Here is a 27,903-nt window from a genome sequence, read left to right on the forward strand (position 1 = left end):
GGGCGAATTAGAATAAACATAAAAAATTTTCTTAGGAATGTTTCAGCTAGATACAAACCGGTTTGTATACAATCCGTGAAGAAAAACCACATCTTGTATCAGCATACATGCAGTACTTTTCAGCTCCTCAGTTCCACTAGGTGGCCCCTCTCCTCCTTATAGAAAAATATCCTCTTATAGGTCTGCATTTAGGTGTTAAAAAAATTTTTTGGCGCTACGCGCCAAAAAATCACTGTAAACCATTTTTGGGGCTTCGCGCCATAGTAACACTAATACAATGGTAATTAATTTTTATTAGAATTAGATATTATGCTGAAGACAGTCAAAGAACCCCTTCTTAACAATCTTAAAGCAATTTTATAGTTTTTTGTGAAAAAGAAATATTTACAATTTTTTTTAAAAACTAATTTTGATCAATTTGATTGGTTAATTAAAATGATTGATATTTTTTACTTATTATTACTTAGGTAGTTATTTTTTAGACTTTAAGAAATATTTTTGTATAATGAATATTAAAGGGGGACGTAACTGAAGCTTTTTTGATGCAGGGGGGGGGGGGGGGTTTCTCAGGAACCACTTGATGAACCGTGTAAATTTTTTGGACTTAAGCTTTTATGGGTATGAACATCTTATGGTTTCAAAGTCAACCTCCTACCCCCACCCCCTAGCCCCCAAGGGCTTAAAAACCCCCTAAAAATTAACCTAACCTTAATTTTCTCAGAAACCATTTGACCAAAAGGGATGATTTCTTAAACTTAAGCTTTTATGGTTATAAACTAACTTCTATTTTAAAAGTTACTCCCATGCCACCAACCCCTAGCCCTCCCTGGCTCCAAAAAACCCTAAAATGGACCTATCCTTAATTTTCTCAGAAACCATTTGACCAAAAGAGATGATTACTTTAACTTAAGTTTTTATGGTTATAATCTAGCTTTTAGCCTAGAAGTCACCCCCCAGCCGCCAACCACTAGCCCTCCGGGGCTCCAAAAAACCCTAAAAATGAACCTAACCTTTATTTTCTCAGAAACCATTTGACCAATAGAGATGATTTCTTAAACTTAAGCTTTTATGGTTATAAACTAACTTCTAGTTTAGAAGTCACCCCCCTGCTGCCAACCCCTAGCCCTCCGGGGCTCCAAAAAAAACTAAAAATGAACCTAACCTTTATTTTCTCAGAAACCATTTGACCAATAGAGATGATTTCTTAAACTCAAGCTTTTATGGTTATAAACTAACTTCTAGTTTAGAAGTTACTCCCCTGCCGCCAACACCTAGCCCTCCAGGGCTAAAAAAAAAACCTAAAAATGAACCTAACCTTAATTTTCTCAGAAACCATTTGACCAAAAGAGATGATTACTTTAACTTAAGTTTTTATGGTTATAATCTAGCTTTTAGCCTAGAAGTCACCCCCCAGCCGCCAACCACTAGCCCTCCGGGGCTCCAAAAAACCCTAAAAATGAACCTAACCTTTATTTTCTCAGAAACCATTTGACCAATAGAGATGATTTCTTATACTTAAGCTTTTACGCTTATAAACTAACTTCTAGTTTTGTAGTTACCCCCCTGCCGCCAACCACTAGGCCTCCTGGGATCAAAAAAAAACCCATAAAAATGAACCTAACCTTTATTTTCTCAGAAACCATTTAATCAATAGAGATGATTTCTTAAACTTAAGCTTTTATGCTTTTAAACTAACTTTGGATCATGGAAAGAAAACAAAGTCATTCCTAAATTAGGACAGAAGTCACCTTCCTAGGAAGGACATAAGTAGCCTTCCTTAAGTGAGAATTTGTTAGATGAAGGGCATAACATGCCTACCTTAACAAAGATTTTGCAAGATTGAGGACATAAGTAGCCTCCCTTCACCTCACAAAACTTATCTTTTTGATCCTTCACATAGCAAAATATTGCATAAAATTGGTTTTTGGTCCATCACATAGCAAATTATTGAAAAACTTAGCTTTTCTGTCCTTCACATAGCAAATTCTTGCAAAACATAGCAAATTCTTACAAAACATAGCAAATTCTTGCAAATTATTGCAAATTCTTACAAAACATAGCAAATTCTTGCAAAACATAGCAAATTCTTACAAAACATAGCAAATTCTTAGAAAACTTAGCAAATTCTTGCAAAACATAGCAAATTCTTGCAAAACATAGCAAATTCTTGCAAAACATAGCAAATTCTTGCAAAACATAGCAAATTCTTGCAAAACATAGCAAATTCTTGGAAAACTTAGCTTTTCTGTCCTTCACATAGCTAATTCTTGCAAAACATAGCAAATTCTTACAAAACATAGCAAATTCTTACAAAACATAGCAAATTCTTGCAAAACATAGCAAATTCTTACAAAACATAGCAAATTCTTGCAAAACATAGCAAATTCTTACAAAACATAGCAAATTCTTGGAAAACTTAGCTTTTCTGTCTTTCACATAGCTAATTCTTGCAAAACATAGCAAATTTTTACAAAACATAGCAAATTCTTGCAAAACATAGCAAATTCTTGCAAAACATAGCAAATTCTTGGAAAACTTAGCTTTTCTGTCCTTCACATAGCTAATTCTTGCAAAACATAGCAAATTCTTACAAAACATAGCAAATTCTTGCAAAACATAGCAAGTTCTTGCAAAACATAGCAAATTCTTACAAAACTTAACTTTTCTGTCCTTCACATAGCTAATTCTTGCAAAACATAGCAAATTCTTACAAAACATAGCAAATTCTTGCAAAACATAGCAAATTCTTACAAAACATAGCAAATTCTTGCAAAACATAGCAAGTTCTTGCAAAACAAGTTCCTGAGAAAACTGAGGTTAGGTTATTCCTCTGAAAGCCTACTAAAAAAAATTTACTAGAAATTTAAGCTAAAGTATATATTTTAGGGGGTTTTTGAGCAAAGGGTGGCTATGGGGTGGGTGACTTATAAATAAAATTAAGTTCATAACCATATATCTGCCAAACAAAGTAGTTTATACACATAAAAATTTATCTCTATTGATCAAATGGTTTCTGAGAAATTAAGGTTAGGTTAATTTTTAGGGTTTTTTTGGAGCCCCGGAGGGCTAGGGGTTGGCGGCAGGGGGGTGACTTCTAGACCAAAAGCTAGTTTATACCCATAAAAGCTTAAGTTAAAGAAATCATCTCTATTGGTCAAATGATTTCTGAGAAAATAAAGGTTAGGTTCATTTTATAGTTTTTTTTTATCCCGAGAGGGCTAGGGGTTGGCGGCAGAGGGGTGACTTCTAAACCAAAATTTAGTTTATAACCATAAAAGCTTAAGTTTATAAAATCATCTCTATTGGTCGAATGGTTTCATAGAAAATTAAGGTTAGGTTAATTTTTAGGGTTTTTTTTGAGTCCCTTAGGGCTAGGGGTTGGCGGCATGAGAGTAACTTTTAAACTAGAAGTTAGTTTATAACCATAAGAGCTTAAGTTTAAGAAATCATCTCTATTAGTCGAATGGTTTCTGAGAAAAATAAGGTTGGGTCAATTTCTAGGGTTTTTTGAGCCCCGGAGGGCAAGGGGTTGGCGCAAGTGGGGTGACTTCTATACTAAAAGTTAGTTTATAAGCATAAAAGCTTAAGTTTAAGAAATCATCTCTATTGATTAAATGGTTTCTGAGAAAATAAAGGTTAGGTTCATTTTTATGGTTTTTTTTGATCCCGGGAGGCCTAGTGGTTGGCGGCAGGGGGGTAACTACAAAACTAGAAGAAGACTTTGAAACCATAAGATGATCATACCCATAAAAGCTTAAGTCCAAAAATTTACACAGTTCATCAAGTGGTTCCTGAGAAACCCCCCCCCCCCCGCATCAAAAAAGCTTCAGTTACGTCCCCCTTTTACTCATATTAGCAACTATTGAAGCTTCATGAAGAAATATGTAAAAAAAATCGTAAAAAGTTAGCTTTTTTGTGTAACACAAGAGAAATAAATTGTTAAAAGTTAGCTTTTTTGTTAAACACAAGAGAGAAAAAAGTCAAGTTCTTATTTCTGTATACAAACTTTAAATGAAGATAGCTAGACTTTGAATAAAGGTAATAACACAAAATCAAAAGTTGTTTTTGAAAATTAGGTTATTGTTGTTTATATCTGTAAAAAAGGGGGTAGGCGGATGTGCCACTTTTTGAAACCAAAAGTAAAACATGCATGATCTCAGCCCATAAAAGAGTTACAGCTCTAAAATTCAGCTCAGTAGTTCCTTTTGTGGAGAACAATATTGAATTGTGAAGAAACGGCGACAGAACCGCCGCTCCCGCCGATTATTTTTGCATTTTTTCGCCAAATTAGACAGTTCTCAATCATCTGAGATAAACTTTTTTCTCATAAAGTGTAAAATCTTATAAGTGTCAAGGCAAAAGAAATTTCGGCGGGAAACAATTTTTTAAAAATAGGGTAGCTTCGCTCCTCCAAAACAGCCAGACGTGCTTACCAAATGCACATTAGAAGTCAACAGAAGCAAATTTAAGTTATTTCCGAGCTTAAGCAAAAAAATTACATCATTTCTTCAAATACAAGCCTAGATATTGAAGTTTACTTTTGTCTAAAGATCGCAATGTGTAGTATAGAGAACTAAAATCAAAGAGGTTGCTCCTCTTTTTTGGAGGTTGGCCCCTCCTTTTTAATGTGGTGGCCCCTCCTTTTCAAGGTTATAACACCTTAAAATAGAACATAATTCTAATCTATAATACAAATTAGAACGATGTCTGTCTGTCTGTTTGTTTGTAGAGAAGGATCTCGCTAACCGCTGAACCGATCGGGTATTCCTTTACAGGGTAGCTTCTCATAGGTCCCGGGAAGGTTTATAACTATTTTCTTGGGGGGTAGGACACCCCCAACCCCCCAAAAAATAGTGGGGTCGACTACCCCCCCCCCCAAAAAAAAGTCTCCCCCCCAAAAAAAAGTCTCCACTCCACCCCCCAAAAAAAATTTTTTTTTTTTAAATTTCCTTTAAATCTAAAATAGGAAAAATTAGTTTGATCTAACTGCTTGGGGGAAAGCCCCTAGAGGCTAGGGGCGAAGCCGCTAGTTATTTATTTAATAAAGAATTATAATATAAAGAACTAAAATAAGAGGTTGCTCCTCTTTTTTAGAGGTTGGCCCCTCATTTTAGGGGGGTGACCCCTCCTTTTTAATGGAGTGGCCCCACCTTTTCAGGGTTAAAACACCTCAAAATAGAACATAATTCTGATTATTTAATAAAGAATCATAATATAAAGAACTAAAATAAGAGGTTGCTCCTCTTTTTTAGAGGTTGGCCCCTCATTTTAGGGGGGTGGCCCCTCCTTTTTAATGGGGTGGCCCCTCGTTTTCAGGGTTATTACACCTTAAAATAGAACATAATTCTGATTATTTAATTAGGAATCATAAAAAGAACTAAAATAAGAGGTTGCTCCTCTTTTTTAGAGGTTGGGCCCTCATTTTAGGGAGGTGGCCCCTCCTTTTTAGGGGATGGCCCCTCTTTTTTTAGGGGGTGGCCCCTCCTTTTTGGGGTTGGCCCCTCCTTGCGAGGAGGTTGGCCCCTCCTTTTACTAGGGTGGCCCTTCATAAGGAGGAGAAAAGTTGGGTTCCAGTTGGGTTCCAAGAACCCAACTACTGCATGTATGCTTGTATGTTAGATATAAATCTGCCTCCGCGACAATTCATTGCAGAAAGGGGAGATGACCTCGCTTGTGAGAAAATAAAATATGAGGCCAAAGAAAATGGATATGGGGAGGGCGGGCAGGGCCCGTCGGAACAGTGCCAAGCAGACCAGCGTCAGGCAGAGACCTAGAATAAAATAATAGATATAGGATATACGTGGATATTATGACAGGAGAAGATATATTGTCATTATAGGTTGCTAACATGGACCCTAAGGGGGGGGGGGGGGGAAGTTTTGCCACTTTCGCGTAATCCGTGATTATTAGGCTAGGTATTGATGTGAGACTATAGGTTATTTGGGATAAAAGTTTACTTTTGGGTAGTACTTCACGTATATTTAATCATTTTTTGAATAGGTCTCCAGGTTCAGGTGCTGCAGGCTGGAAGGTGGTTTCTGGACAGGTAAAAAAAATTTAAAATTTTTGTTTGAAGAGTTAGAGATCAAATTATTAAACAAAATATGCATCTTTATGGATATTATTGACATATAAGAAGAAAAAATTGAAATCGGCCTCCAGGTTCAAGTGCTGCAGGCCTCCAGGTCCACTCTGGACAGGTAAAAAACAAGTTTTTTATTTGAAGAGTTAGAGGTCAACTTATAAAACAAAATATGCATATTTTTTTATATTATTGACATATTTGAAGAAAAAATTAAAATCGGCCTAAAGGTTCAAGTGCTGCAGGCCTCCAGGTCCACTCTGGACAGGTAAAAAAAACAAGTTTTTTTATTTGAAGAGTTAGAGGTCTACTTATTAAACAGAATATGCATTTTTATGGATATTATTGAAATATCAGAAGAAAAAATTAAAATCGGCCTCCAGGTTCAAGTGCTGCAGGCCTCCAGGTCCACTCTGGACAGGTAAAAAAACAAGTGTTTTATTTGAAGAGTTAGAGGTCAACTTATAAAACAGAATATGCATATTTTTTTATATTATTGACATATTTGAAGAAAAAATTAAAATCGGCCTCCAGGTTCAGGTGCTGCAGGCCTCCAGGTCCACTCTGGACAGGTAAAAAAACAAGTTTTTTTTTATTTGAAGAGTTAGAGGTCAACTTATTAAACAGAATATGCATATTTTTTGATATTATTGACATATTTAAAGAAAAAATTAAAATCGGCCTCCAGGTTTAGGTGCTGCAGGCCTCCAGGTCCACTCTGGACAGGTAAAAAAAAGTTTTTTATTTGAAGAGTTAGAGGTCAACTTATAAAACAGAATATGCATCTTTTTTGATATTATTGACATATAAGAAGAAAAAATTAAAATCGACCTCCAGGTTCAGGTGCTGCAGGCCTCCAGGTCCACTCTGGACAGGTAAAAAATCAATTTTTTTATTTGAAGAGTTAGAGGTCAACATATAAAACAGAATATGCATATTTTTTTATATTATGGACATATTTGAAGAAAAAATTAAAATCGGCCTCCAGGTTCAGGTGCTGCAGGCCTCCAGGTCAACTCAGGACGGGTAAAAAAATAAAAAAATTTATTTGAAGAGTTAGAGGTCAACTTATAAAACAGAATATGCATTTTTTTGTTATTTTTGACATATTTGAAGAAAAAATTAAAATTTGCCTCCAGGTTCACGTGCTGCAGGCCTCCAGGTGCACTCTGGGCAGGTAAAACAATCAAATTTTTTATTTGAAGAGTTAGAGGTCAGTTTTTAAAACAACATAAGCATCTTTAGATAAAATTGGCGTCCAGGTTTAGGTGCTGCAGGCTTCCAGGTGAACTTTAGAGACTATTTTCAGGTATATTTCCTATTTATTTGATTTCCCCCCTACTTTTTTTTCTATTCTATATGGTAGTTATCATATTCATTGAAACTTTTTGATGGATCCCAGTGACCGCTGTTGGCCATTGGCCAGGTAAATATCCAGGTAATTTTTGAATTTAGAGGAAAGGTATGTATTTAAAAAATGGTTAAAATAAGATAATATAGTAAAATTAATCACTTAAGGCTTCAAAATGTGTGTCCAGACAGGCTCCAGGTCCTTTAATTTCACTATATTATTATATTTTAAGTTTTAAACTTATTCTATTTCGAAACCTTCTTTCTAAATTCCAAAATAACCATTTGAGATATTATCCTGGCCGGCAACAACCAGCGTTCACCAGGATCCAGGTAAAAGTGTCACTGTCCATATAAAAAAGTAAAAATGTATGATACCTACCTACCATGTTTTAAAACAGGAAAAAAGCAAAAATACCTGAAAATGAAAGCCTGCAGCACCTAAACTTGAAGGCCGATTTTAATTTTATCTTCAAGTATATTTAATATATCCAAAACAATGCATATTTTGTTTTATAAGTTGACCTGTAACTTTCCAGATAAAAAGACTTAATTTATACCTGTCCAGAGTGGACCTGGAGGCCTGCAGGATCTGAGTCCGATTTTAATTTTTTCTTCAAATATGTCAATAATATAAAAAAAGAAGCATATTCTGTTTTATAAGTTGACCTCTAACTCTTCAAATAATTTTTTTTTATTTTTTACCTTTCCAGAGTGGACCTAGAGGCCTACAGCACCTGAACCTTTAGGCCGATTTTAATTTTTTCTTCAAACATGTCAATAACATCAAAAAAGATGCATATTCTGTTTTTTAAGTTGTCCTCTAACTCTTTAAATAAAAAATTTTATTTTTTACCTGTCCAGAGTGGACCTAAAGGTCTGCAGCACCTGAACCTGGAGACCGATTTTAATTTTTTCTTCAAATATGTCAAAAACATCAACAAAGATGCATATTCTGTTTTCTAAGTTGACCTCTAACTCTTCAAATAAAAAATTTGATTTTTTACCTGTCCAGAGTGGACCTGGAGGCCTGCAGCACCTGAACCTGAGGGCTGATTTAAATTTTTTCTTCAAAAATGTCAATAATACAAAAAAAGATGCATATTCTGTTTTATAAGTTGACCTCTAACTCTTCAAATAAAAAAAATTTTTTTACCTGTCCAGAGTGGACCTGGAGGCTAGCAGCACCTGAACCTGGAGGCCGATTTTAATGTTTTCTTCAAATATGTCAATAATATCAAAAAAAATGCATATTCTGTTTTATAAGTTGACCTCTAACTCTTTAAATGAATTTTTTTTATTTTTTACCTTTCCAGAGTGGACCTGGATGCCTGCAGCACCTGAACCTGGAGGCCGATTTTAATTTTTTCTTCAAATATGTCAATAATATTAAAAAATATGCATATTCTGTTTTATAAGTTGACCTCTAACTCTTCAAATAAAAAACTTGTTTTTTTACCTGTCCAGAGTGGACCTGGAGGCCTGCAGCACTTGAAACTGGAGGCCGATTTTAATTTTTTCTTCAAAAATGTCAATAATATAAAAAAAGATGCATATTCTGTTTTATAAGTTGACCTCTAACTCTTTAAATAAAAAATTTGATTTTTACCTGTCCAGAGTTGACCTGGAGGCCTGCAGCACCTGAACCTGGAGGCCGATTTCAATTTTTTCTTTTACATGTTAATAATATCCATAAAGATGCATATTTTGTTTAATAATTTGATCTCTAACTCTTCAAACAAAAATTTTAAATTTTTTTTACCTGTCCAGAAACCACTTTTGTTGTGATAAATAATTGTATGATTATTTATAGGATTGGATAACAAGCAGGATACTTAACAAACCAGTCTGGAGGCAAGAGGGCGACTGGACTAGGAGAACTCTTCCCTACCAAGCATAGTTTATTATGATACCAAGCTATTTATGTTGCTTATTTTAAGATATATTGTTTATTCATGTTCATGTAAATAAGATTCTATTTGGTTATTAATTTGGCTTTTGTTTATTGCAGATTACTGGGGTTTTTAATATTTATATGTGGGTGCATTAATATGAAAATTATGTTATGTTTTAGACTAATGTGAACATGTCATTTTATGTGCTGGTGTTTAAGTGACTCCATAGCTGCGCTACTACTTTAGGTAAATTTAACAATGGTAGCATGAACAAAATGTAACGATCTACGGAGCACATAAAAACTATGACATAAAATCACATAACATAACAAAAATCCACAAAAAGTGATAAGCAAAAGTTTTTTTTTTATTCTAACGGGTTGAGGCTCGCTAGTAAGATAACAAACATTAGTAAACATTTTAGACAACAAAAGACACAAGCTGTGCCATAACTAAAAGACAACTAGGATTGAGGTCCAGTGTTGAATTTAGATAACAAGGATTGAGGTCCTGACTTGAGATAACAAGGATTGAGGTCCTGATTTTATTTTTTTTGATAACAAGGATTGAGGTCCTGATTTGTATAACAAGGATTGAGGTCCGAATGTTTTTTTTTGGATAACAAGGATTGAGGTCCTGATTTTAGAGAGCGAGGATTGAGGTCCTGATTTTAGATAACAAGGATTGAGGTCCTGATTATAATTTTTGATAACAAGGATTGAGGTCCTGATTGTATATAACAAGGATTGAGGTCCTGATTATATTTTTTAAGATAACAAGGATTGAGGTCCTGAATGTTCTTTTCTGATAACAAGGATTGAGGTCCTGAGATTAACAAAACGTTTAACAAAAACCGAAACCGAGTCATAACTATATATAGATAACAATAATATAACAAGGATTGAGGTCCTGAGATTAAATACTGCTAACAAAAACCGAAACCGAGTCATAACTATATATAGATAACAAAAAGATAACAAAGACCCCAGTAAGTTTAAAAATGGAAGTGGGGGATAAAACAGATAAGATAACAAACCCGAAACAATCGGAACAAAAAGGGGAGAGATCAAAAAATGACTTTCCTGTAAGAAACAACATACCAATCCCTTATATTGAAGATTTTAGCGACGTAGCGATGTGGATAGAATGCATTCGTGCTTGGTCTGCCACAACAGATTTACCGATAGAAAAACAAGGTTTTGCCCTAGCTCAAGAAATACCCAAAGAATCATCGAGGTTCGGTGCGACGTTAAGAGAAGACCTATACAAAGAGGTCAAGCCAACCACACTTATTAACAATGCTGAAGGGGTGGAATTAATTATTAAGTTTATGGAAGAGAGATTCTGGAAAAATACAGATGAAGAAATATACACAACGTACGCAAAAATAAAGGTCATAGAACGCAAAAATGGACAAACAATCCCAGAATATATTATCGAATATGATAAAATGCTACAAAAGGCTAAACAATTAAAAATTAACAACCCAAATGATAGAGTTTTAGCAATGGATCTTATGATTACAGCAAAATTGACGGAAACCGAATTTATGCTCATAAGAACCGTAGCCGACATTCAAGCCGAAGACAATAAACGATACCAAACCGTAAAGCAAAAAATGCGCGAGATTTTTGGAACAATAGATAATAAAACCAAAAATAATGAAGCTTTCCTTACTAACTCCGCCAACAAAGACGACATTTCAAATCACGATGAAATATACCTTTCAAGGGGATGGAAGCCGCCAAAGAGGGATAAGCGATACCAAAAATCAGAAAACCGATACCAAAAACAAGATAACAATAAAAATAACTCAACAAAGCCATCCCGTTATGAAAACAAAACGTTTTATCGCACTAAAAAGAGAAATCCGCTAGGAAAAGACGGAAAACCATTGCAATGCAATGCTTGCAAAGCTACTACACACATGGTAATAGATTGTCCTGATGCAATTCAGAGTTCTGGAAATTTCAAAAATTTCAAAACAGCATTTGTTGTCAATGAAACAACAAAGGAAGAAGAGAGAGTGCTGATACCAATACTGTCAGACAGCGAAAGCGCAGGAGAAAGTCAAGAAGAATGTAATCTTTGTTCTATATATTGCACAGACAACATTGATGATCTAAACGCATTTACAGCAGAAGCCTTAAACAAAGGAGCTCTAGATACCTGCTGTACTTCCAGTGTGTGTGGAGAAAAATGGTTACGCATTTACTTGCAATCACTACCAAAAGAGATGAAAAACAAAGTTGAAGGCCCAATGACAAGTAATAAACAGTTCATTTTTGGAAATCAAGGCAAACTGAAAGCCACGGCAATGTACAACTTACCTGTACGCATTGGCGGTGAAGATAATCAAATAAGGATAGATGTCATTAGTTCAGACATACCTCTACTTCTATCAAAAAGTGACATGAAAGATCTAGGAATTGCACTTGACATGAAGAATGACAAAGGTTACATTAATGGCAAACCTCTCATTCTAACAACAACCGCAGCAGGTCATTACACAGTCGATTTACTACATAACAAAGAACAAATAGAACAAGTAAACATTGCTGAACTAGATGAAGATAACGAGAAAGTTCAGATGAAATCACTGCTAAAAATCCACAAACAATTCGGCCATCGGAATAAAAAGCAGTTTGTGACAATTCTGAAAGATGCAGGAAAATGGCAAGATAAGTTCTCTGCTATGATAGATAAGATAATGGATGCTTGTGAAGGATGTGTGATGAGAATGAAAACACCTCCAAGACCTGCGGTAGCCCCACCAATGGCAAGTGATTTTGGAGAAGTGCTTGGAATGGATCTAAAGGTATGGGATAAGAACAAAAACATTTATATACTATACATGATCGATATTTACTCAAGATACCAAGTTGCTACAGTGATAAGAAGCAAAGAACCAGCGGAAATAGTAAAAGCTTTCACGCTCAAGTGGTTGCCAATCTTTGGAAAAGTCAGTAGGATAATAACTGATAATGGTACGGAATTTTGTAATGAGGATATGAGGGAAGTGTGCAGTGCGTTAGATGTAATACACATGACAACAGGTGCCAATGCCGGTTGGCAAAACGGAACAGTGGAGAAGGCCCATTACTCAACAGATAGTGTGACACACGCAGTTAAGAGAGATTTTCCCAGCATGAGCTTAGAGGTTGCACTTGCCTGGGCGGTTTCAGCAGTCAACTCCATGTCAACAGTCAGAGGTTTCTCACCATACCAACTAGTTTTCGGAAGGCAGATAAAGCTACCAAACATCTTAGAGGATCCACCAGCAGCATGGGAAGAACCGGAAAAGAGTAAGACTCTTTTAGAAACTCTTGAAGCTATACACGCAGCCAGAGTGAAGTACACTCAAAACGAAAGATGTGAACGGATCAAGAGAGCTCTCAAAGCCAAGATAAGAGTAGCTGACACCATTTATGAGAAAGGTGACATAGTTTACTTTAAGAAAGAAGGAGAAGAGAAGTGGAGAGGTCCGGCTAAAGTAGTTTTTCAAGATAGCAAAGTAATTTTCATAAGAATTGGTTCAATTTACTACCGAGTCAGTGCCAACAGATTAGTAAAAGCAGGACAGCAACTGGCAAAAGACATTATCAGCAAAGAGAACGCTGAAGAAACTGATGAAACAAAAGTTGATAACAAAGAGAATGATGCCAAGAAAACCTGTAAAACATTGAAACCAGGGAAAGAAGTAGAAGACTATCAAGAACCCGATTGGACAAGTTTAAAAATGGATGATAACAATGAAACCAACACAAATGAAGTCACAGAAGAAGAAAATGAGAATGTGATTCCAGGAGCTGATACAGAGGATGAAGTAGCAAATACACCAACAACAACAAATGCAAGAGTTTCTCAAGAAGCAGGACGGAAAAGGAAGAAAAATCATCAGAGACCAGAACCAGAATTCAATGAAGATGGATCATTAACAAATGCAGCAGCTGTGCTTAAAAAGAACGATAGAATAGAGATCCTTGAGAATGGAAAGTGGGAGAAAGGAATTGTTCTTGGGCATGGTGGTAAAGTAGGAGGCAAGCATGCTGGATGGTATAATATCCAATTAGACAATGGACAGGTCTTCCATGATGAGATGTCTAAAAGAGAAGTAAGATACAACAAAACTCAAGAAGAGGATGAAGAAGTACATCTGATACTTAAGCTAGATAATGGCAAAACAATAGAAGTCAACCAAACCAAAGATAACAAAATCAGAATGGAAAATGAAGAAGAAGTATTTGCCCTTATAGTACATGAATCTATTTTAGCAGTAATGTTGTCAAGAGAGCAACGAAACTCTCCAGCTGCCTTAGCAGCAAAATTAGTAGAGCTGGATAAGCTAAAAGCATTCAATACATATGATGTAGTAAATGATGATGGGCAAGACAGGATTACAACAACCTGGGTATTAACAGAAAAGGGAGACGAAATTAGAGCTAGACTGACAGCCAGGGGATTCCAAGAAGAAGGTGATTTTCCGACAGACAGCCCAACAGTACAGAAGCACTCTGTAAGGCTTTTATTAGCTCTGGCAGTAAAATACAACTGGGATATCAGCACAACAGATATATCATCAGCATTTTTACAAGGAAATCGACTAGAGAGGGATGTGTTTATAAAACCACCAAAAGAAGCAGAATTACCAAATCAGTTGATGAAACTGAATACCTGTTTATACGGCTTGAAAGATGCAAGTAGGCAGTGGTACTTTAAGGTACATAAAAAGTTAATGGATCTAGGTTTTCAAAAAGCTTTTTGTGACAAAGGTGTGTTTTTCTTGATTAAAGATAACAAACTCATAGGTTTTGTTGCGCTGCATGTGGATGACTTTTTACATGCAGGTGATCCACACTTTGTCAAACACATAATGCCACAAGTACTTGCCATGTTGAAAGTAGGAAAATCTGAATCAAGAGACTTTCTGTACACAGGAATCAGAATACAGCAAGGTGACAACTGTATCAAAGTAGATCAGGATAAGTACGTTAAGAATGTGAAGATACCAAGTCTAGACTTAAAGGAGCTGAAGGATAAAAAGAGAGAGATGAATCAGGAAGAGCTCACATTGCTAAGACAACTAACAGGAATTGTCAACTGGGCTCAAAGAAGCACAAGACCTGATCTAAGTTTCGAAACTATTGAGTTATCCACAAAGTTCAAGGGAGGAGTAGTGGAGGACCTGATTCAAGCAAAGAAAGTAGCTAACAAATTAAAGAAGTTGGAAGTTAAAGTGACAACATCAGACATTGGCAACTTTTCAGATTGTCAAGTATGGATTTTTACTGACGCAGCATTTAGAAATCTAAATAACAACACAGACAGCTGTGGAGGTTACTTTCTACTATTAGTGAACACAAAAACTGGAAACTGTGCTCCAATTGAGTGGAAAAGCGGCAAGATAAAGAGAAAGGTGAACAGTACACTTGGAGCTGAAACGCTGAGTTTATACAATGGACTAGATGCTGCACTAGCTATCAAGGAGATGCTAAAGCAGATAACAAGCGGTGAAGCTGATCTGACAATTAAAGCCATCACAGATAACAACTCTGCGAGGGTGGCTGTTTACTCTGAATCAGAGGTATCAGAAAGGATGTTGAGAGCTGATATAGCAATGATCAAAGATATGGTAGAAGATGGAAGAGTCAGTGAAATCAAGTGGGTTGAAGGAAAGAACATGCTCGCTGACATTCTAACAAAACGCAATGTTAACAAGCTACCTATGCTTGAAGTGCTAGAAAATGGCAGAATTCCAAGGGAGCTACTTGAAAAGATTGTCAATTAAGATAACAAAAATCAGTCAAGTATATGTAAATAGAAAACCTAATGTACAAAGAAAAAGAAGATAAAAATCAAAGAAAAAAAAATAACAAAAACCAATGAAAAATCAAACAAAAATACACAAAAACAGTTAAAAAATAACAAAAATTAAAACCATACTGTAAAAATAAACTTATATAATTGTGAAAGAAAGAAATCGTAATAATTATAAACACTGTAAACGAAAAAATTCGTAAAAACCGCGGCTGGGATAAAAAGCACAAATTGGTCACACAAAAGTTAAAGAGTTGGCAACTTCAACAAATCACGTTAAAAAACACAACGCGGCATCTCATGCGCGGGGAATTCCAACGTTGTGGTTGAGTGAACAATCTTTCTAGAAATAAGTTTTTTTAAAAATTTCTTTGTTGGAAATATATCATACAACAGTTTTTTTAACAAATCGAATTAATTCAAGAAAAGTGAAATCATTAGTCGTTTATATTTTTTTTTTGAACAGTTTTATTTTTTTTTGTGTTGATTTTAATCTCCAAAGTACGATAACAAGTATTGCACATATTTTTTTTTTCTCCAATTTATTTTTGTAAAGCCAAAAACTATGAAGTTAGATATCAAGATATTTAAATATTTCATGTATTTTCAAACCTCATGAATCCATTAGTGACTTCCCATGCACGATAACAAAAAGTATCATTTTCTTTGTGAATTATCTGCCACATACTTAGTTAACAAAATATTAGTCCTTAGTAAAAATGTTAAGAGTAGATAACAAATGAAATAATGGATGTAATAACAATTTTCAGACCAACATGGCACCAGTTAATTCGAAATTTGATACCAAGATTGTCGACATCGTCTTTGCGAGTTTTAAAATAAAGGAAGAAATCCTCAATGAAGAGAGAGAGGGAATCCGCTGGATAAGCTTGGCCAATTATGACCTGAAGACAACGGTCGCGGTCATCAAAGAGGCTGTTGTGCAGCAGAAAACACCGAAAAACATCTTGGTGGCTGGATTCCAGAAATTTCTCGGGAATACTGATATACAAATACTCATCAAATGTCTTCATGAGATTTATGAAGTGGCCAAAGACCAAACACAAAATCGCCTAGTCTTCGGAACGGCGCTGTTTCTACCAACGCAAGAAGAGTATTGGAAGCTGGTAGGATTATTTAACAAAGAATGTCAGCTCTTGAATGAGAAATTGCAAATGCCAAGGGTAAATCTTCATCGTAGTGTCATGCGCCAAATGCCTGATGAAACAATGGAAATTAAGCCTCAAAACTGGCAAGAGTTTCAACTAGGAGTTGTTTCGGGAAGGACTTTAAGTCACGAAGGCATGGAGCACCTATTTAGATATATTAGGAAGGCGTTTGAAACGGTATTTGCTGACAATGCTCTTACACTCAAAAGTAGACCTCCTAAGGTAGTATGTCCACCATCTCTGGCTACCATGGATGAATATAGAAACAACGGGTTTTTTCGTCAAGTTTTGGAGTATAAAGGTATCTTACAAAGAAGAACTCAATCCACAAATCACTCAAGACTAAGGTTGACGTGCACTGATGACAGGCTTCCTGGCTGGCGTCATTGGCGTATTTTTAAAGATCAGGGACCTCTATGGTCTCTAAGCAGCAGAGAGGGTGCTCTGGAGGCGCATAACCTTATGCTCAGCAGGTCAGATGAGAGGCCTGTATGGGACGAGGACATGGAGGAGGAAATTGTTGACAAGGGACAAGATAGAGAAGTGATTGAGTTGATTGAAGAGGAGGATGATGAAGTTTTTGAAGATGAAAGGCCGGAATCAGTTCCAAAGACGAGTTGTGAGAAAGAGGAAAGAAAAACAACAAGAAAAGATTCATATGAGAGGGAAGATAAGACTAAGGAGGATAACAAGATGGCCACAAAACTCTTAAAACTAGCCAGAGATAAAGTAAGAGAGAGTGAACACATGCTGACTGTCGCAAACGAGAAAATAAAGGCCTATAAGAAAGAGTCTGCAATCAAAGAAGCTCAAATCGTGAAAGAGAAAGCAGCTGTGAAACATTGGCGTAGCAAGGCAGAGGATAAGCAAGCTGAAATTGATAAGCTGACAGCTGACTACAAGAAGATGGAGATCAGCTATGAAAGGATACTTGACAGATGTGAAGAGATCACACAAGAATACGAGTATCTATGTGAAGTCTATGGGGAGGAGATAGATAAGCCTAAGAAGCTCAAGGTCACCAGAAAATACCCTAAGAAAGATGACTAGGTATGTAATAAGATAACAAAAATTAATTTAGTAAAGTTAGATAACAAGGGTTAAGCAGTAAGTTACCAACAATCTTAAGATAACAAGTTTAATTAGCATTTAGATAACAAGGGTCATGGTTTAATATAACAAACGTAAAACACTAAAAGAAGAGAAATTGATATTAGTGTTGTGATAAATAATTGTATGATTATTTATAGGATTGGATAACAAGCAGGATACTTAACAAACCAGTCTGGAGGCAAGAGGGCGACTGGACTAGGAGAACTCTTCCCTACCAAGCATAGTTTATTATGATACCAAGCTATTTATGTTGCTTATTTTAAGATATATTGTTTATTCATGTTCATGTAAATAAGATTCTATTTGGTTATTAATTTGGCTTTTGTTTATTGCAGATTACTGGGGTTTTTAATATTTATATGTGGGTGCATTAATATGAAAATTATGTTATGTTTTAGACTAATGTGAACATGTCATTTTATGTGCTGGTGTTTAAGTGACTCCATAGCTGCGCTACTACTTTAGGTAAATTTAACAACTTTCCAGCCTGCAGCACCTGAACCTGGAGACCTATCCAAAAAATGATTAAATATACGTGAAGTACTACCCAAAAGTAAACTTTTATCCCAAATAACCTATAGTCTCACATCAATACCTAGCCTAATAATCACGGATTACGCGAAAGTGGCAAAACTTCCCCCCCCCCCTTATTGTTCAGTTAGTTAAGCTAGTAGGACGGGACGGGGAAAGGGGGATGGATGGCTTTATAGTTATTTAAGCCAGCTGCGAGCATAACTTTATCAATGTACATGAAAGTTTGATCCAACATCCATGATCCAGGTAATAATATATCGAATTATAAGAAGCGCAAAAATATCGACAAGCAATATAGCAAGGAAATAACATAACAAGGGTGTATATTCCGCACAAGATTTATTTTTTTCCCCGGCTACAAATTTCTTTATTTCCCCCCCCCCCCTATTTTTTTTCTCACCAAGTAGGGGGGGAAATGGAAAAATATTTAAAGAACTCTATATTTTATTTATTTTAACCCTCCTACCACACATTCTTTTATTTTTTTACCAAGGAGGGGGGGGGGGGGGGGAGGGGGATGGAAAAAATGTTTTCAGTTTTCTTAATTTTTACATTTTTTTCCCCTCCAACCACTAATTTTTTATTTCCACCCCCCCCCCCTCCCCTGAGCCGGGGATCCCATGTAGAATATACACCCCTGTAACATAAAGGAAATGATTTTGGTTAGATACACAGCTGAAAAAAAAGTGGACGTACAAACTTACTGATAAAATGATTAGCAATTCATCGCTTTCTACATCATACCCAACTGATAATGGAATTACAGGGGTGTATAATATATATTCTACATGGGATCCCCGGCTCAGGGGAGGGGGGAAAATAAAAAAATAAGTGGTTGGAGGGAAAAAAAAATGTAAAAATTAAGAAAACTGAAAACATTTTCATTTCCCCCCCTCCTTTGTGAAAAAACTAAAAATGTGTGGTAGGAGGGATAAAATAAATAAAATATAGAGTTTTTTAAATATTTTTCCATTTCCCCCCCTACTTAGTGAGAAAAAACTAGGGGGGTTGGTGGGGTGGGGGGGTGGGGAAATAAAAAAATTTTTAGCAGGGAAAAAAAAATAAACCTTGTGCAGAATATACACCCCTGTGGAATCATCAAGTAAAGTTTGAAATCTTTCTAAAGTTCTAACATGCCTAAATTAACAATAAGAGCTATCCGAACGAACAACCCTATTTATAGAAAAGCTTCGATTATAACAAAAATTACCTATAAGGATCGCCATGAAGCAAGCCAGAGTTGTGTTCCAGTCTCCATTACTACTTGCCTTTCCTGATGACAAAATTTAACAGTCAAAATAACATTTGCGTCATACAAAAGAAGTTAAAATGTCAACTTTCTACTATTTTGATCATATTGGTGATTTGGTTAGACTTTGGTTAGTGCATGAATTGATTAAAAATCTATATTATTATTAGACAATACTAGTTTACATCCAACCAATCAAAACTCAATAATATTATCCAAAATATTTGAGTCAACGAATAAGATACCGTGGTAATGAATATAAAGGTCTTAAGTGAAATACATTCTAAAATTTCCTCCCTACCTCCTTAAATAGGTATAAACCTTTCAGGACAAACTAGAAGGTTTCCGAGATGCTACGGTACACAAAGACATCCTGTTACTTTTATATAAAGCTAATATTACTTCCAAACAGCATATTGATCAGAGAGAGGGAACAATGGGCTGTCTATTATTCTAGTCCCCAAAGTTTAATGATAATGTTTCCTTATTTGTTGGTTTAACAACTTTGAGGACTTTTATTCATTTCAACCTATAACTTTACGCTATAGAAGGGGTTATTTTGTGTATAATCATTGGGGATGTGCATCAATTTATCGGCTATTGTCTTATCCCCTTAGATCCTTGATATTGATTGAAGATAATTTCTTACCAATAAGAATACTGTAGAAGATAAAATCCCCGAGACCAAGTTTTACGCCATTGTCCTCTTCGTCGTCCTCATATTCCTAAGCATTTTAATTTAGTTTTTAAACGCTAGGTGGTGTTTTCAAAATGTTAAAATCGCTTTGCCCCAAGAGATAATAAAAAAAGTTAAGGTGAAATTCGTAAAAAAATAAGAAGGACCAAAGAAATCTTCTACAAAAAAAGGACCAAGGATATCTCCTACAAAAAAAAAAATAGCCTAAAACCACCAGAGGACCAGTAGGTATATTCCCTGAAGAGTAGAATCTGATCGGTTCAGTGGTTACCGAGATCTTAAGCTTCAGACGGACGGACGGACAGACATCAAGCTACTTTGTATTATAGTATAGGGGGAAAAAAAGAATATCAATAGACTGAAACCATCCCAAGACAAAATAAAAAAATGAAACCTCTAAAACCATCCAATGACCTCATTTAAGATTTCCGAAAATAGAGAAATATTACAAAACAGTGGTCAACGATGTTTATACATAAGGATTACTTCATGTGACAGCTTAAGAAAAAAAAGCCCCCAACCCCCTAAAAAAAATATTGGGGGAGGGGGGGAAGGGTAGGGGGAGGGTATGGAGTTTTAAAAAACTAAATTCCTGTGGCAAAGGTCTGTGCTCAGCAGCAGGTGGTACAACTACGCGTCTTGGCGGCGCTCCTTCTGGATTTTCTTCCATGTAGTTTCTCACTCTAATTTAGGTACTTTTTGTTAACCTTTGGGTACATATAAAGTAGGGATGGCAATCCGTCAAATTTTTGGACCGGAATCGGATTCTTACAAGAATCCGTCAAAAAAATGGGGGATTCCCGCGGATTTCGGATTTTTATTTTTGGCGGATTCCGGATTCGAGCAATATTTTAAAAGGCTTTTTTTTAAATCAAAAAATTTAAGTGCTATACCTATATGTCCTAAAAATTCCTGTTCTTTGTGTTCTCTATAATTCACTTCCGAGAATCGAACCAGATTTAACAAGATTTTATATATAATGATGAAAATCTTTGCCAATCTACCAATTAAGAATCCGAATCCGCTATTAAAAAACGGATTCCGGATTCCAAAATTGACCAAAAATTGGGCGGATTCCGGATCCAGGATTCGGATTGCCAACCCTAATATAAAGGAAAGGACATTGGACACTACACTAGTACCCAAATGTTAAACAGGCTGTCTCTTTTAAAAACTTAGTAATGTCCAAACTTTCAAAGCAATAATTCAATCTACAGAAGTGACAATTTTGTGACTTATCATAGGGAGTTTACATATCATCCATTGTCTTATCTTTTAAGATTACTTTTCAAGAACTTTTTTGCATACATAAAGGAATGCTGAAATAGTTATTCAAGCCAAAATATAATAGAAAAGCCCTATAGATTTCAACCCTTGAAAGAGGATTCCTGTAACAGAGACAAAATAAATTATATAAAGGGAAAAGTAGGTTGTGGGTAACGATAATATTCACTAAATATGTGTATTCCTTATTGAAAAGAACTTTAGACAAAAATTTTTTTCTTAAAGTTAACGATACCTGAAAATTGTTAATAAAACCTGAAAAAGGGGGACGTAACTGAAGCTTTTTTGATGCTGGGGGGGGGGGGGGGGGGGTTTCTCCGGAACCACTTGATGAACCGTGCAAATTTTTTGGACTTAAGCTTTTAGGGGTATGAACATCCTATGGTTTCAAAGTCAACCCCATACCCCAACCCCCTAGCCCCCCGGGGCTCAAAACCCCCCTAAAAATGAACCTAACCTTAATTTTCTCAGAAACCATTTGACCAATGGGGATGATTTCTTAAACTTAAGCTTTTATGATTATAAACTATCTTCTAGTTTAGAAGTCACCCCCTGCCACCAACCCCTAGCCCTCTGGGGCTCCAAAAAACCCTAAAAATGAACCTAACCTTAATTTCCTCACAAACCATTCGACCAATAGAGATGATTTCTTAAACTTAAGCTTTTATGGTTATAAACTAAATTTTGGTTTATAAGTCACCCCCCTGCCGCCAACCCCTAGCCCTCCGGGGCTTCAAAAACCCTTAAAATGAACCTAACCTTGATTTTCTCAGAAACCATTCGACCAATAGAGATGATTTCTTAAACTTAAGCCTTTATAGTTATAAACTAGCTTTTGGTATAGAAGTAACCCCCCTGCCGCTAACCACTAGCCCTCCGGGGATCAAAAAAAAACATAAAAATGAACCTAACCTTTATTTTCTCAGGAACCATTAGACCAATAGAGATGATTTCTAAAACTTAAGCTTTTAAGCTTATAAACTAACTTATAGTTTAGAAGTCACCTCCCTGCCGCCAACCCCTGGCCCTCCAGGACTCAAAAAAAACCCAAAATGAACCTAACCTTAATTTTTTCAGAAACCATTTGATCAATAGAGATGATTGCTTAAACTTAAGCTATAATGCTAATAATCTAACTTCTAGTTTAGAAGTCAACCCCCTGCCGCCAACCCCTAGCCCTCCGGGGCTCAAAAACCCTAAAAATGAACCTAACCTTAATTTTTTCAGAAACCATTTGATTAATAGATTCTTAATCTTAAGCTTTTATGCTTATAAATTAACTTTTAGTTTAGAAGTCTTCCCACCCCTGCCGCAAAAAAACACATAAAAATGAACCTAACTTAAATTTTCTCAGAAACCATTTGATCAATAGAGATGTTTTTTTATGTGTATAAACTACTTTTTGTTTGGCAGATATTTGGTTATAAACTAAATTTTATTTTAGAAGTCACCCACCCCATAGCCCCCCTGGGCTCAAAAACCCCCTAAAAAATATACTTTAGCTAAAATTTCCAGTAATTTTTTTTTAAACATGCTTTCAGAGGAATAACCTAAATTCAGTTTTCTCAGGAACGGCATTATTAAATGTGCAGATATTTTGGACTTCAGCTGTTATGGGAAAAAATTAACTTTTCGTTAATGAATTAATAATTAAAGATTTATTTTACTATTTTAGGAGAAGAAGGATGTCAATCAATTTTGTAAGAGTTTGGACTCTATACTTTGTTTGCGGCAGGGGGGTGACTTCTAAATAAAAAAGCATAAAAGTATAAGTTTAAGAAATCATCCCTATTGGTCAAATAGTTTCTGAGAAAATTAAGGTTAGGTACATTTTTAGGAGTTTTTTGAGCCCCGGAGGGCTAGGGGTTGGTGGCAGGGGGTTGACTTATAATCAAGGAGTTAGTTTATAACCATAAAAGCTTAAGTTTAAGAAATCATTCCTATTGGTCAAATGGTTTCTGAGGAAATTAAAGTTAGGTTCATTTTTAGGGTTTTTTGGAGCACCGGGCCTAAGGGTTGGCGGCAAGGGGTTGACTTCTATACCAAAAGCTAGTTGATAACCATAAAGGCTTAAGTTTAAGAAATTATCTCTATTGGTTGATTGGTTTCTGAGAAAATTAAAGTTAGGTTCATTTCCAAAAACCATTTGAAACCATAAGATGTTCATACCCCTAAAAGCTTAAGTCCAAAAAATTTGCACGGTTCATCAAGTGGTTCCGGAGAAAACCCCCCCCCCCAGCATCAAAAAAGCTTCAGTTACGTCCCCCTTAATCGTAAGCTTTGCTAATGTCAAGCTGACAAACATTAATTTTTAACATGTAATACATAGAATTACCATGGACAATCAAATAATGTTTTAAAAAATGGATATCTTTAAAATAATTGGCATTATTTGTAAACACACACCTTTACGGATTTTACCCGCAACCTACTTTTCCCTTTTAAATTTAAACAGTGATTCCTAGTACGCTTAGAAATAACGTTATTGACGTCATAGACGTACCAAAGCTTATTTACAGCAGCCTTTTCGATCAGATTTCAAACAAATATTATGTTTCAATATTGCGACTTTATTTGTCTATGTTCGTTTGTCTAACTGCCATAATTGATGGGCTACGCTTTACGTTGTTTACATTCTCTAAATATTTTTTCACTTCTTCTTGGTTAACAAAATTGCCTTGTTTGTCTAATTCTAGCTCGTTCATCATTCCTAAACTCCCCCCCTGCCCCAGACCTAAATCCACTATCAACATCATCCGTGGGGGCAGCACCACCCTCCACACGCCTCCTAGAGGCCGCCCTATCCCCTGTGGGCGCAGCGGGTATATCCTCCATTCTCCTTCCCTCCGTGGCGTGATCTCTCTTTCGTGAGGGTGCACGGGGGCCGTTGGCTTCCACACTGCCACTCCCTTGTTCTTCTGCTTGGGGCTGTCCCCCTGTTGCTGTTGATATAAGCGAGTATATGACTCCACTGGTGTAAATAAGAGACGGAAATATCTGTTCATTCCTCTCCTGTGCAGTTTCCACCAGAATTCGTAGTGGACCAAAAGGAGCCAATACGGCAAATAGATCCCATAGGGATATGACTCCTAGTACAGTCCAGGTTGTGTAGTTGGGTAGGTACTTTATGAAGATCAGTGCCATCAATGCGGATACGAAAATCAGGTATGCCTGTTGTAGAAGTAAAGGACCTTTCCAATAGATGGACAACATGCCCATGATACCAAAGTTCCAGATGATTATGGCCAGAGTGATGTAGTCCATAGGAAGGTTGGCAGCTTTCAATACCTCTGATAAATACAGATAAGAGAATAAGAAAAGCAACATCAAACTGGAAACAAACAACCATCCATAGATAAGCTTCCTGCACTCATATTTGTAGGCCAGCACTAGCAGAACGGTCATGACCGCTATGACCACTAGAAAGATGCCCGCATTGGCCAGAGACTCCAGGGCTAGGGTACCAGCGTCGTCGCTCTGCTCGTGGAATGGTGTGTACACAAGATATGTTCCTACAAAAAAAATATAATTTCATAATAGTAATTTATCGTATTAATAGAAAGATATAGGGAAATTCTTTGGCATAGAAAACTAAACAGCTCCCTAAACCTTCCTTGGACCTAAAAAAAGCTTAACTGTAAAATTTAACCATGTCGAATCAGCGGATAGCAAGATTCTTTCGATTCACAACATAACACAGACAGACACACATCATATGCTGTTACTTGTATGCAAGGGTATGGAATTTTTTCTACCCAGGATTTTAAAGAGATAAGACATTCGCCAATTATGATACACAAAATTACTTATTCTGAAGATTAAAATTAATGGTTAAAACATGCGGACACTCAACTTAATAAACCAGCCAATCAAGATTCAAATGGAGGAGTAGGTTGTGCTAAAAATTCGTAAAGGTTGTTAGTTTTAAGTTAAAAACAGTAGGTAGTAGAACGGAAAAAAAATTGTTAACTTAAAAAAAATTTTTTGTCAATAATTCTTTTCAATAAGAAATACACACATTTAGTGAATATTATCGTTCTACTACTATTTTTAAGCCTTAAAACTCACACCTTAACGGATTTTAAGCGCAACCTACTCCTCCCTTAATTAAGCTAACGAATAAGAAAACGTTATAAAACTTTGGGGACTAGAGTAAACGGCCCAATGTCCCCTCCGTCCCTAAATTTTACCTTTCTCTGTGTAGTAATCTATTGACACTATAGAAGCCACAACAAGAGCCACACAGATGGTGACGGGTACAAACAGTTTGATCACGTGGTTGGCCCCGTATTTCAAGTTCAACTCCTCCTCCTCTACAAATTCCTCCTAAAAGAATAACAGGGATCAAATGGATAGGATAAAGTTAAATAATAGGTATACATACAACCCCAATGATGATAAACAAACATACCAATTCTGAAGATATACATAATTGGTTGAAGTACGGAACCAAACAGATAATAGATACCTATATGATATACGTGGATATATTGGCAGAGGAAAAATAGTCGTCGATTTAGCTTACTAATATAGACCTCATGTATTGATCAATTCGTTCATTCAGTAAGAGGGTAGATGATGGGGTAAAGGAAAGAATGGGGTGGTATCGTTATTTTAGCCAGCTTCGAGCGTCACATTATCAGAGTACAAACATCAAAGTAATAATACCTATATAATAATATGTAATAATATCAGGGTTAAAAAAGGGATAAATCAAAAGATAAAAATTGTTGATACAACTCCAATAAAGAGAACAAAATTAGCCCTTCGATCGATTATTAATCCTCTAACCTGTAAGTGATGTCTGTATTGTTGGTGACTTTGTTGTTGGACAATGGCGGCATGTTGCTGCGGGTGGGAGGTGCCTCCTCCCCCATCAGGTCCCAGTAAGTTCTGTTGGCTGCTTCTAAAATAATAGGGATAAGTCAAGGGAAGAAAAACGAAAAATGTTGATTGTTGAGTTTGGACACTGCTAGTTAAAACAAACAAAGATTTTATACTGTGCCAGTTCAAATCAGTTCTTATAACTGCTTCTAAAATAAAAATAGGGATCTTAAGATAGAAGTCAATGGATGATAAACGAACACATCACTTCAGAAGATTAAAATTTAGGTTTTTGAGTTTGGACATTAGAGTAAAACAATGGAGTGAATGGGTTAAATAAGGGGGGGGGGGGGGAGTTTGTACAGTTATAGGAAATGAAAATTCAGTATCAAATTTTGGCCTAGCCGTTTGGGCTTGTTTTTATAGTTATCAACCTAATTCTTTTTGTAAGCTCTCTTATATGATTGGATCTACCTGTAAAACTTTGAAAATTGAATATTGGGACTTTCCTTCTAGGGGCTAGTGGGACAAAAGACCGCCCAAACACTAAAATTTTAAGTTATGAGCTTATTTTTAAAGATATCGAGCTGATTTTTTAAATGGAAGCTTTTATTGCATAAATGAGTTGATTAGCCATCCCATATTTCATTTTTGCACTTTACCTCTAGGGGCTTGTAAGCCAAAAACTTACAAATTTTGCATTTGGGGGTGTGGTTTTACCCAAAAAGCCCCTAGAAGTAAAGTGCAAATATGAAATATGGGGTGGCTAATCAACTTATCTATGTAATAAAAGGTTCCATTAAAAAAAGCAGCTCGATATCTTTAAAAATAAGCTCATAACTTAAAATTTTATTGTTTTGGGGGGTCTTTTGCCCCACTAGCCCCTAGAGGGAAAGTAACAAAAGTCAATTTTCAACATTTTACAGGTAGATCCAATCATATAAGAGAGCATATAAAAAGAATTAGATTGATAACTATAAAAACAGGCCCAAACGGCCAGGGCAAAATTTGGTACTGGATTTTCATTTCCTATAACTGTACAAACTCCCCCCCCCCTTGTTTCTCCCCATCGCACTAATTTTGTGCCGACTCTCAATTTGGTCATTGAAATCAACTAATGGTGTCGGTAATAGTAACACAGCCAAGTAGCAAAAAAACAATTTGCAAGCAGACACAAAATGTCATCAACATGGGAAAAGGGGCCGGGGGGGGGGGGGGTACTGCATTCCAAAAGATAAAAAAAGAAAATTACTCATTTCGTTTATTAACTTATCTGTAAAAAAAAAATTGGAAACTGCTGGTATCGAACCAACTAACCCAAATTCAATATAAGCAAACAAAGTCTTTTTTGGCTATAAAACTTATATTTGAGTACAGTCAAATGTCTCCCTAACTACTTAGAAAAATAAAAAATCAATCATTCTATATTAAACAACTAGCGGCTTCGCCACTAGCCTCTAGAGGCTTTGCCTCAAGAGGTAATTAAAAAAAAATAAGTACTATATACTGGTGCTGCTGCCCGTAGTTTTATGTGAACTAGGTAACTAAAAAAAAAATTGCGGAGGGGGGGTCGGGGTGTCTCATCCCCCAAGAAAATAGCCTAAAACCACCACAGGACCAGTATATTCCCTGAAGAGTAAAATCCGATCGGTTCGATGGTTACCGAGATCTTAGGGGACGGACGGACAGATGTTTATAATTATAGATATTTCAATGAGAATTAATACTTACCCGCCCCTGTGTCTTCTAGATTGGGGGGCTACCGGCCCCTCGTGATGACTAGATACATTTCCACCGACAACAATTTCTGCCATTTTAGCGGTTTTTTGGTTGACTTCTTTAAAAGTTTTCTTAACCTTTCTTTTATAAATATCTACATATTAATCTGA

At 36.1% G+C, this 27,903-nt stretch overlaps 1 protein-coding gene and 1 long non-coding RNA gene across 2 annotated transcripts in view; one reads left to right on the forward strand and one right to left on the reverse strand.

Annotated features, from left to right (window-relative positions):
- The window catches only part of LOC145332665 (uncharacterized), a 140,436-nt gene that overhangs the window by 110,242 nt on the left and 2,291 nt on the right, over window positions 1-27,903 (forward strand). The gene's annotated exons all lie outside the window — the stretch shown is intronic.
- Psn (presenilin) lies at window positions 65-27,901 on the reverse strand. The gene is made up of 9 exons (XM_080177658.1): window positions 27,746-27,901; window positions 25,982-26,096; window positions 25,381-25,516; window positions 23,868-24,702; window positions 20,495-20,589; window positions 19,859-19,930; window positions 19,171-19,233; window positions 5,608-5,770; window positions 65-92 (listed from the first exon to the last, which is right to left on the reverse strand). The coding sequence occupies exons 1-8, from the start codon at window positions 27,826-27,828 to the stop codon at window positions 5,616-5,618; spliced, it is 1,554 nt and encodes a 517-aa protein (XP_080033784.1). The 5' UTR covers window positions 27,829-27,901; the 3' UTR covers window positions 65-92; window positions 5,608-5,615.

The sequence above is a fragment of the Acartia tonsa genome, chromosome 11 (genome assembly GCF_053477335.1).
Source record: "Acartia tonsa isolate MP-2025a chromosome 11, ASM5347733v1, whole genome shotgun sequence".
Taxonomy (NCBI): Eukaryota; Metazoa; Arthropoda; class Copepoda; order Calanoida; family Acartiidae; genus Acartia; species Acartia tonsa.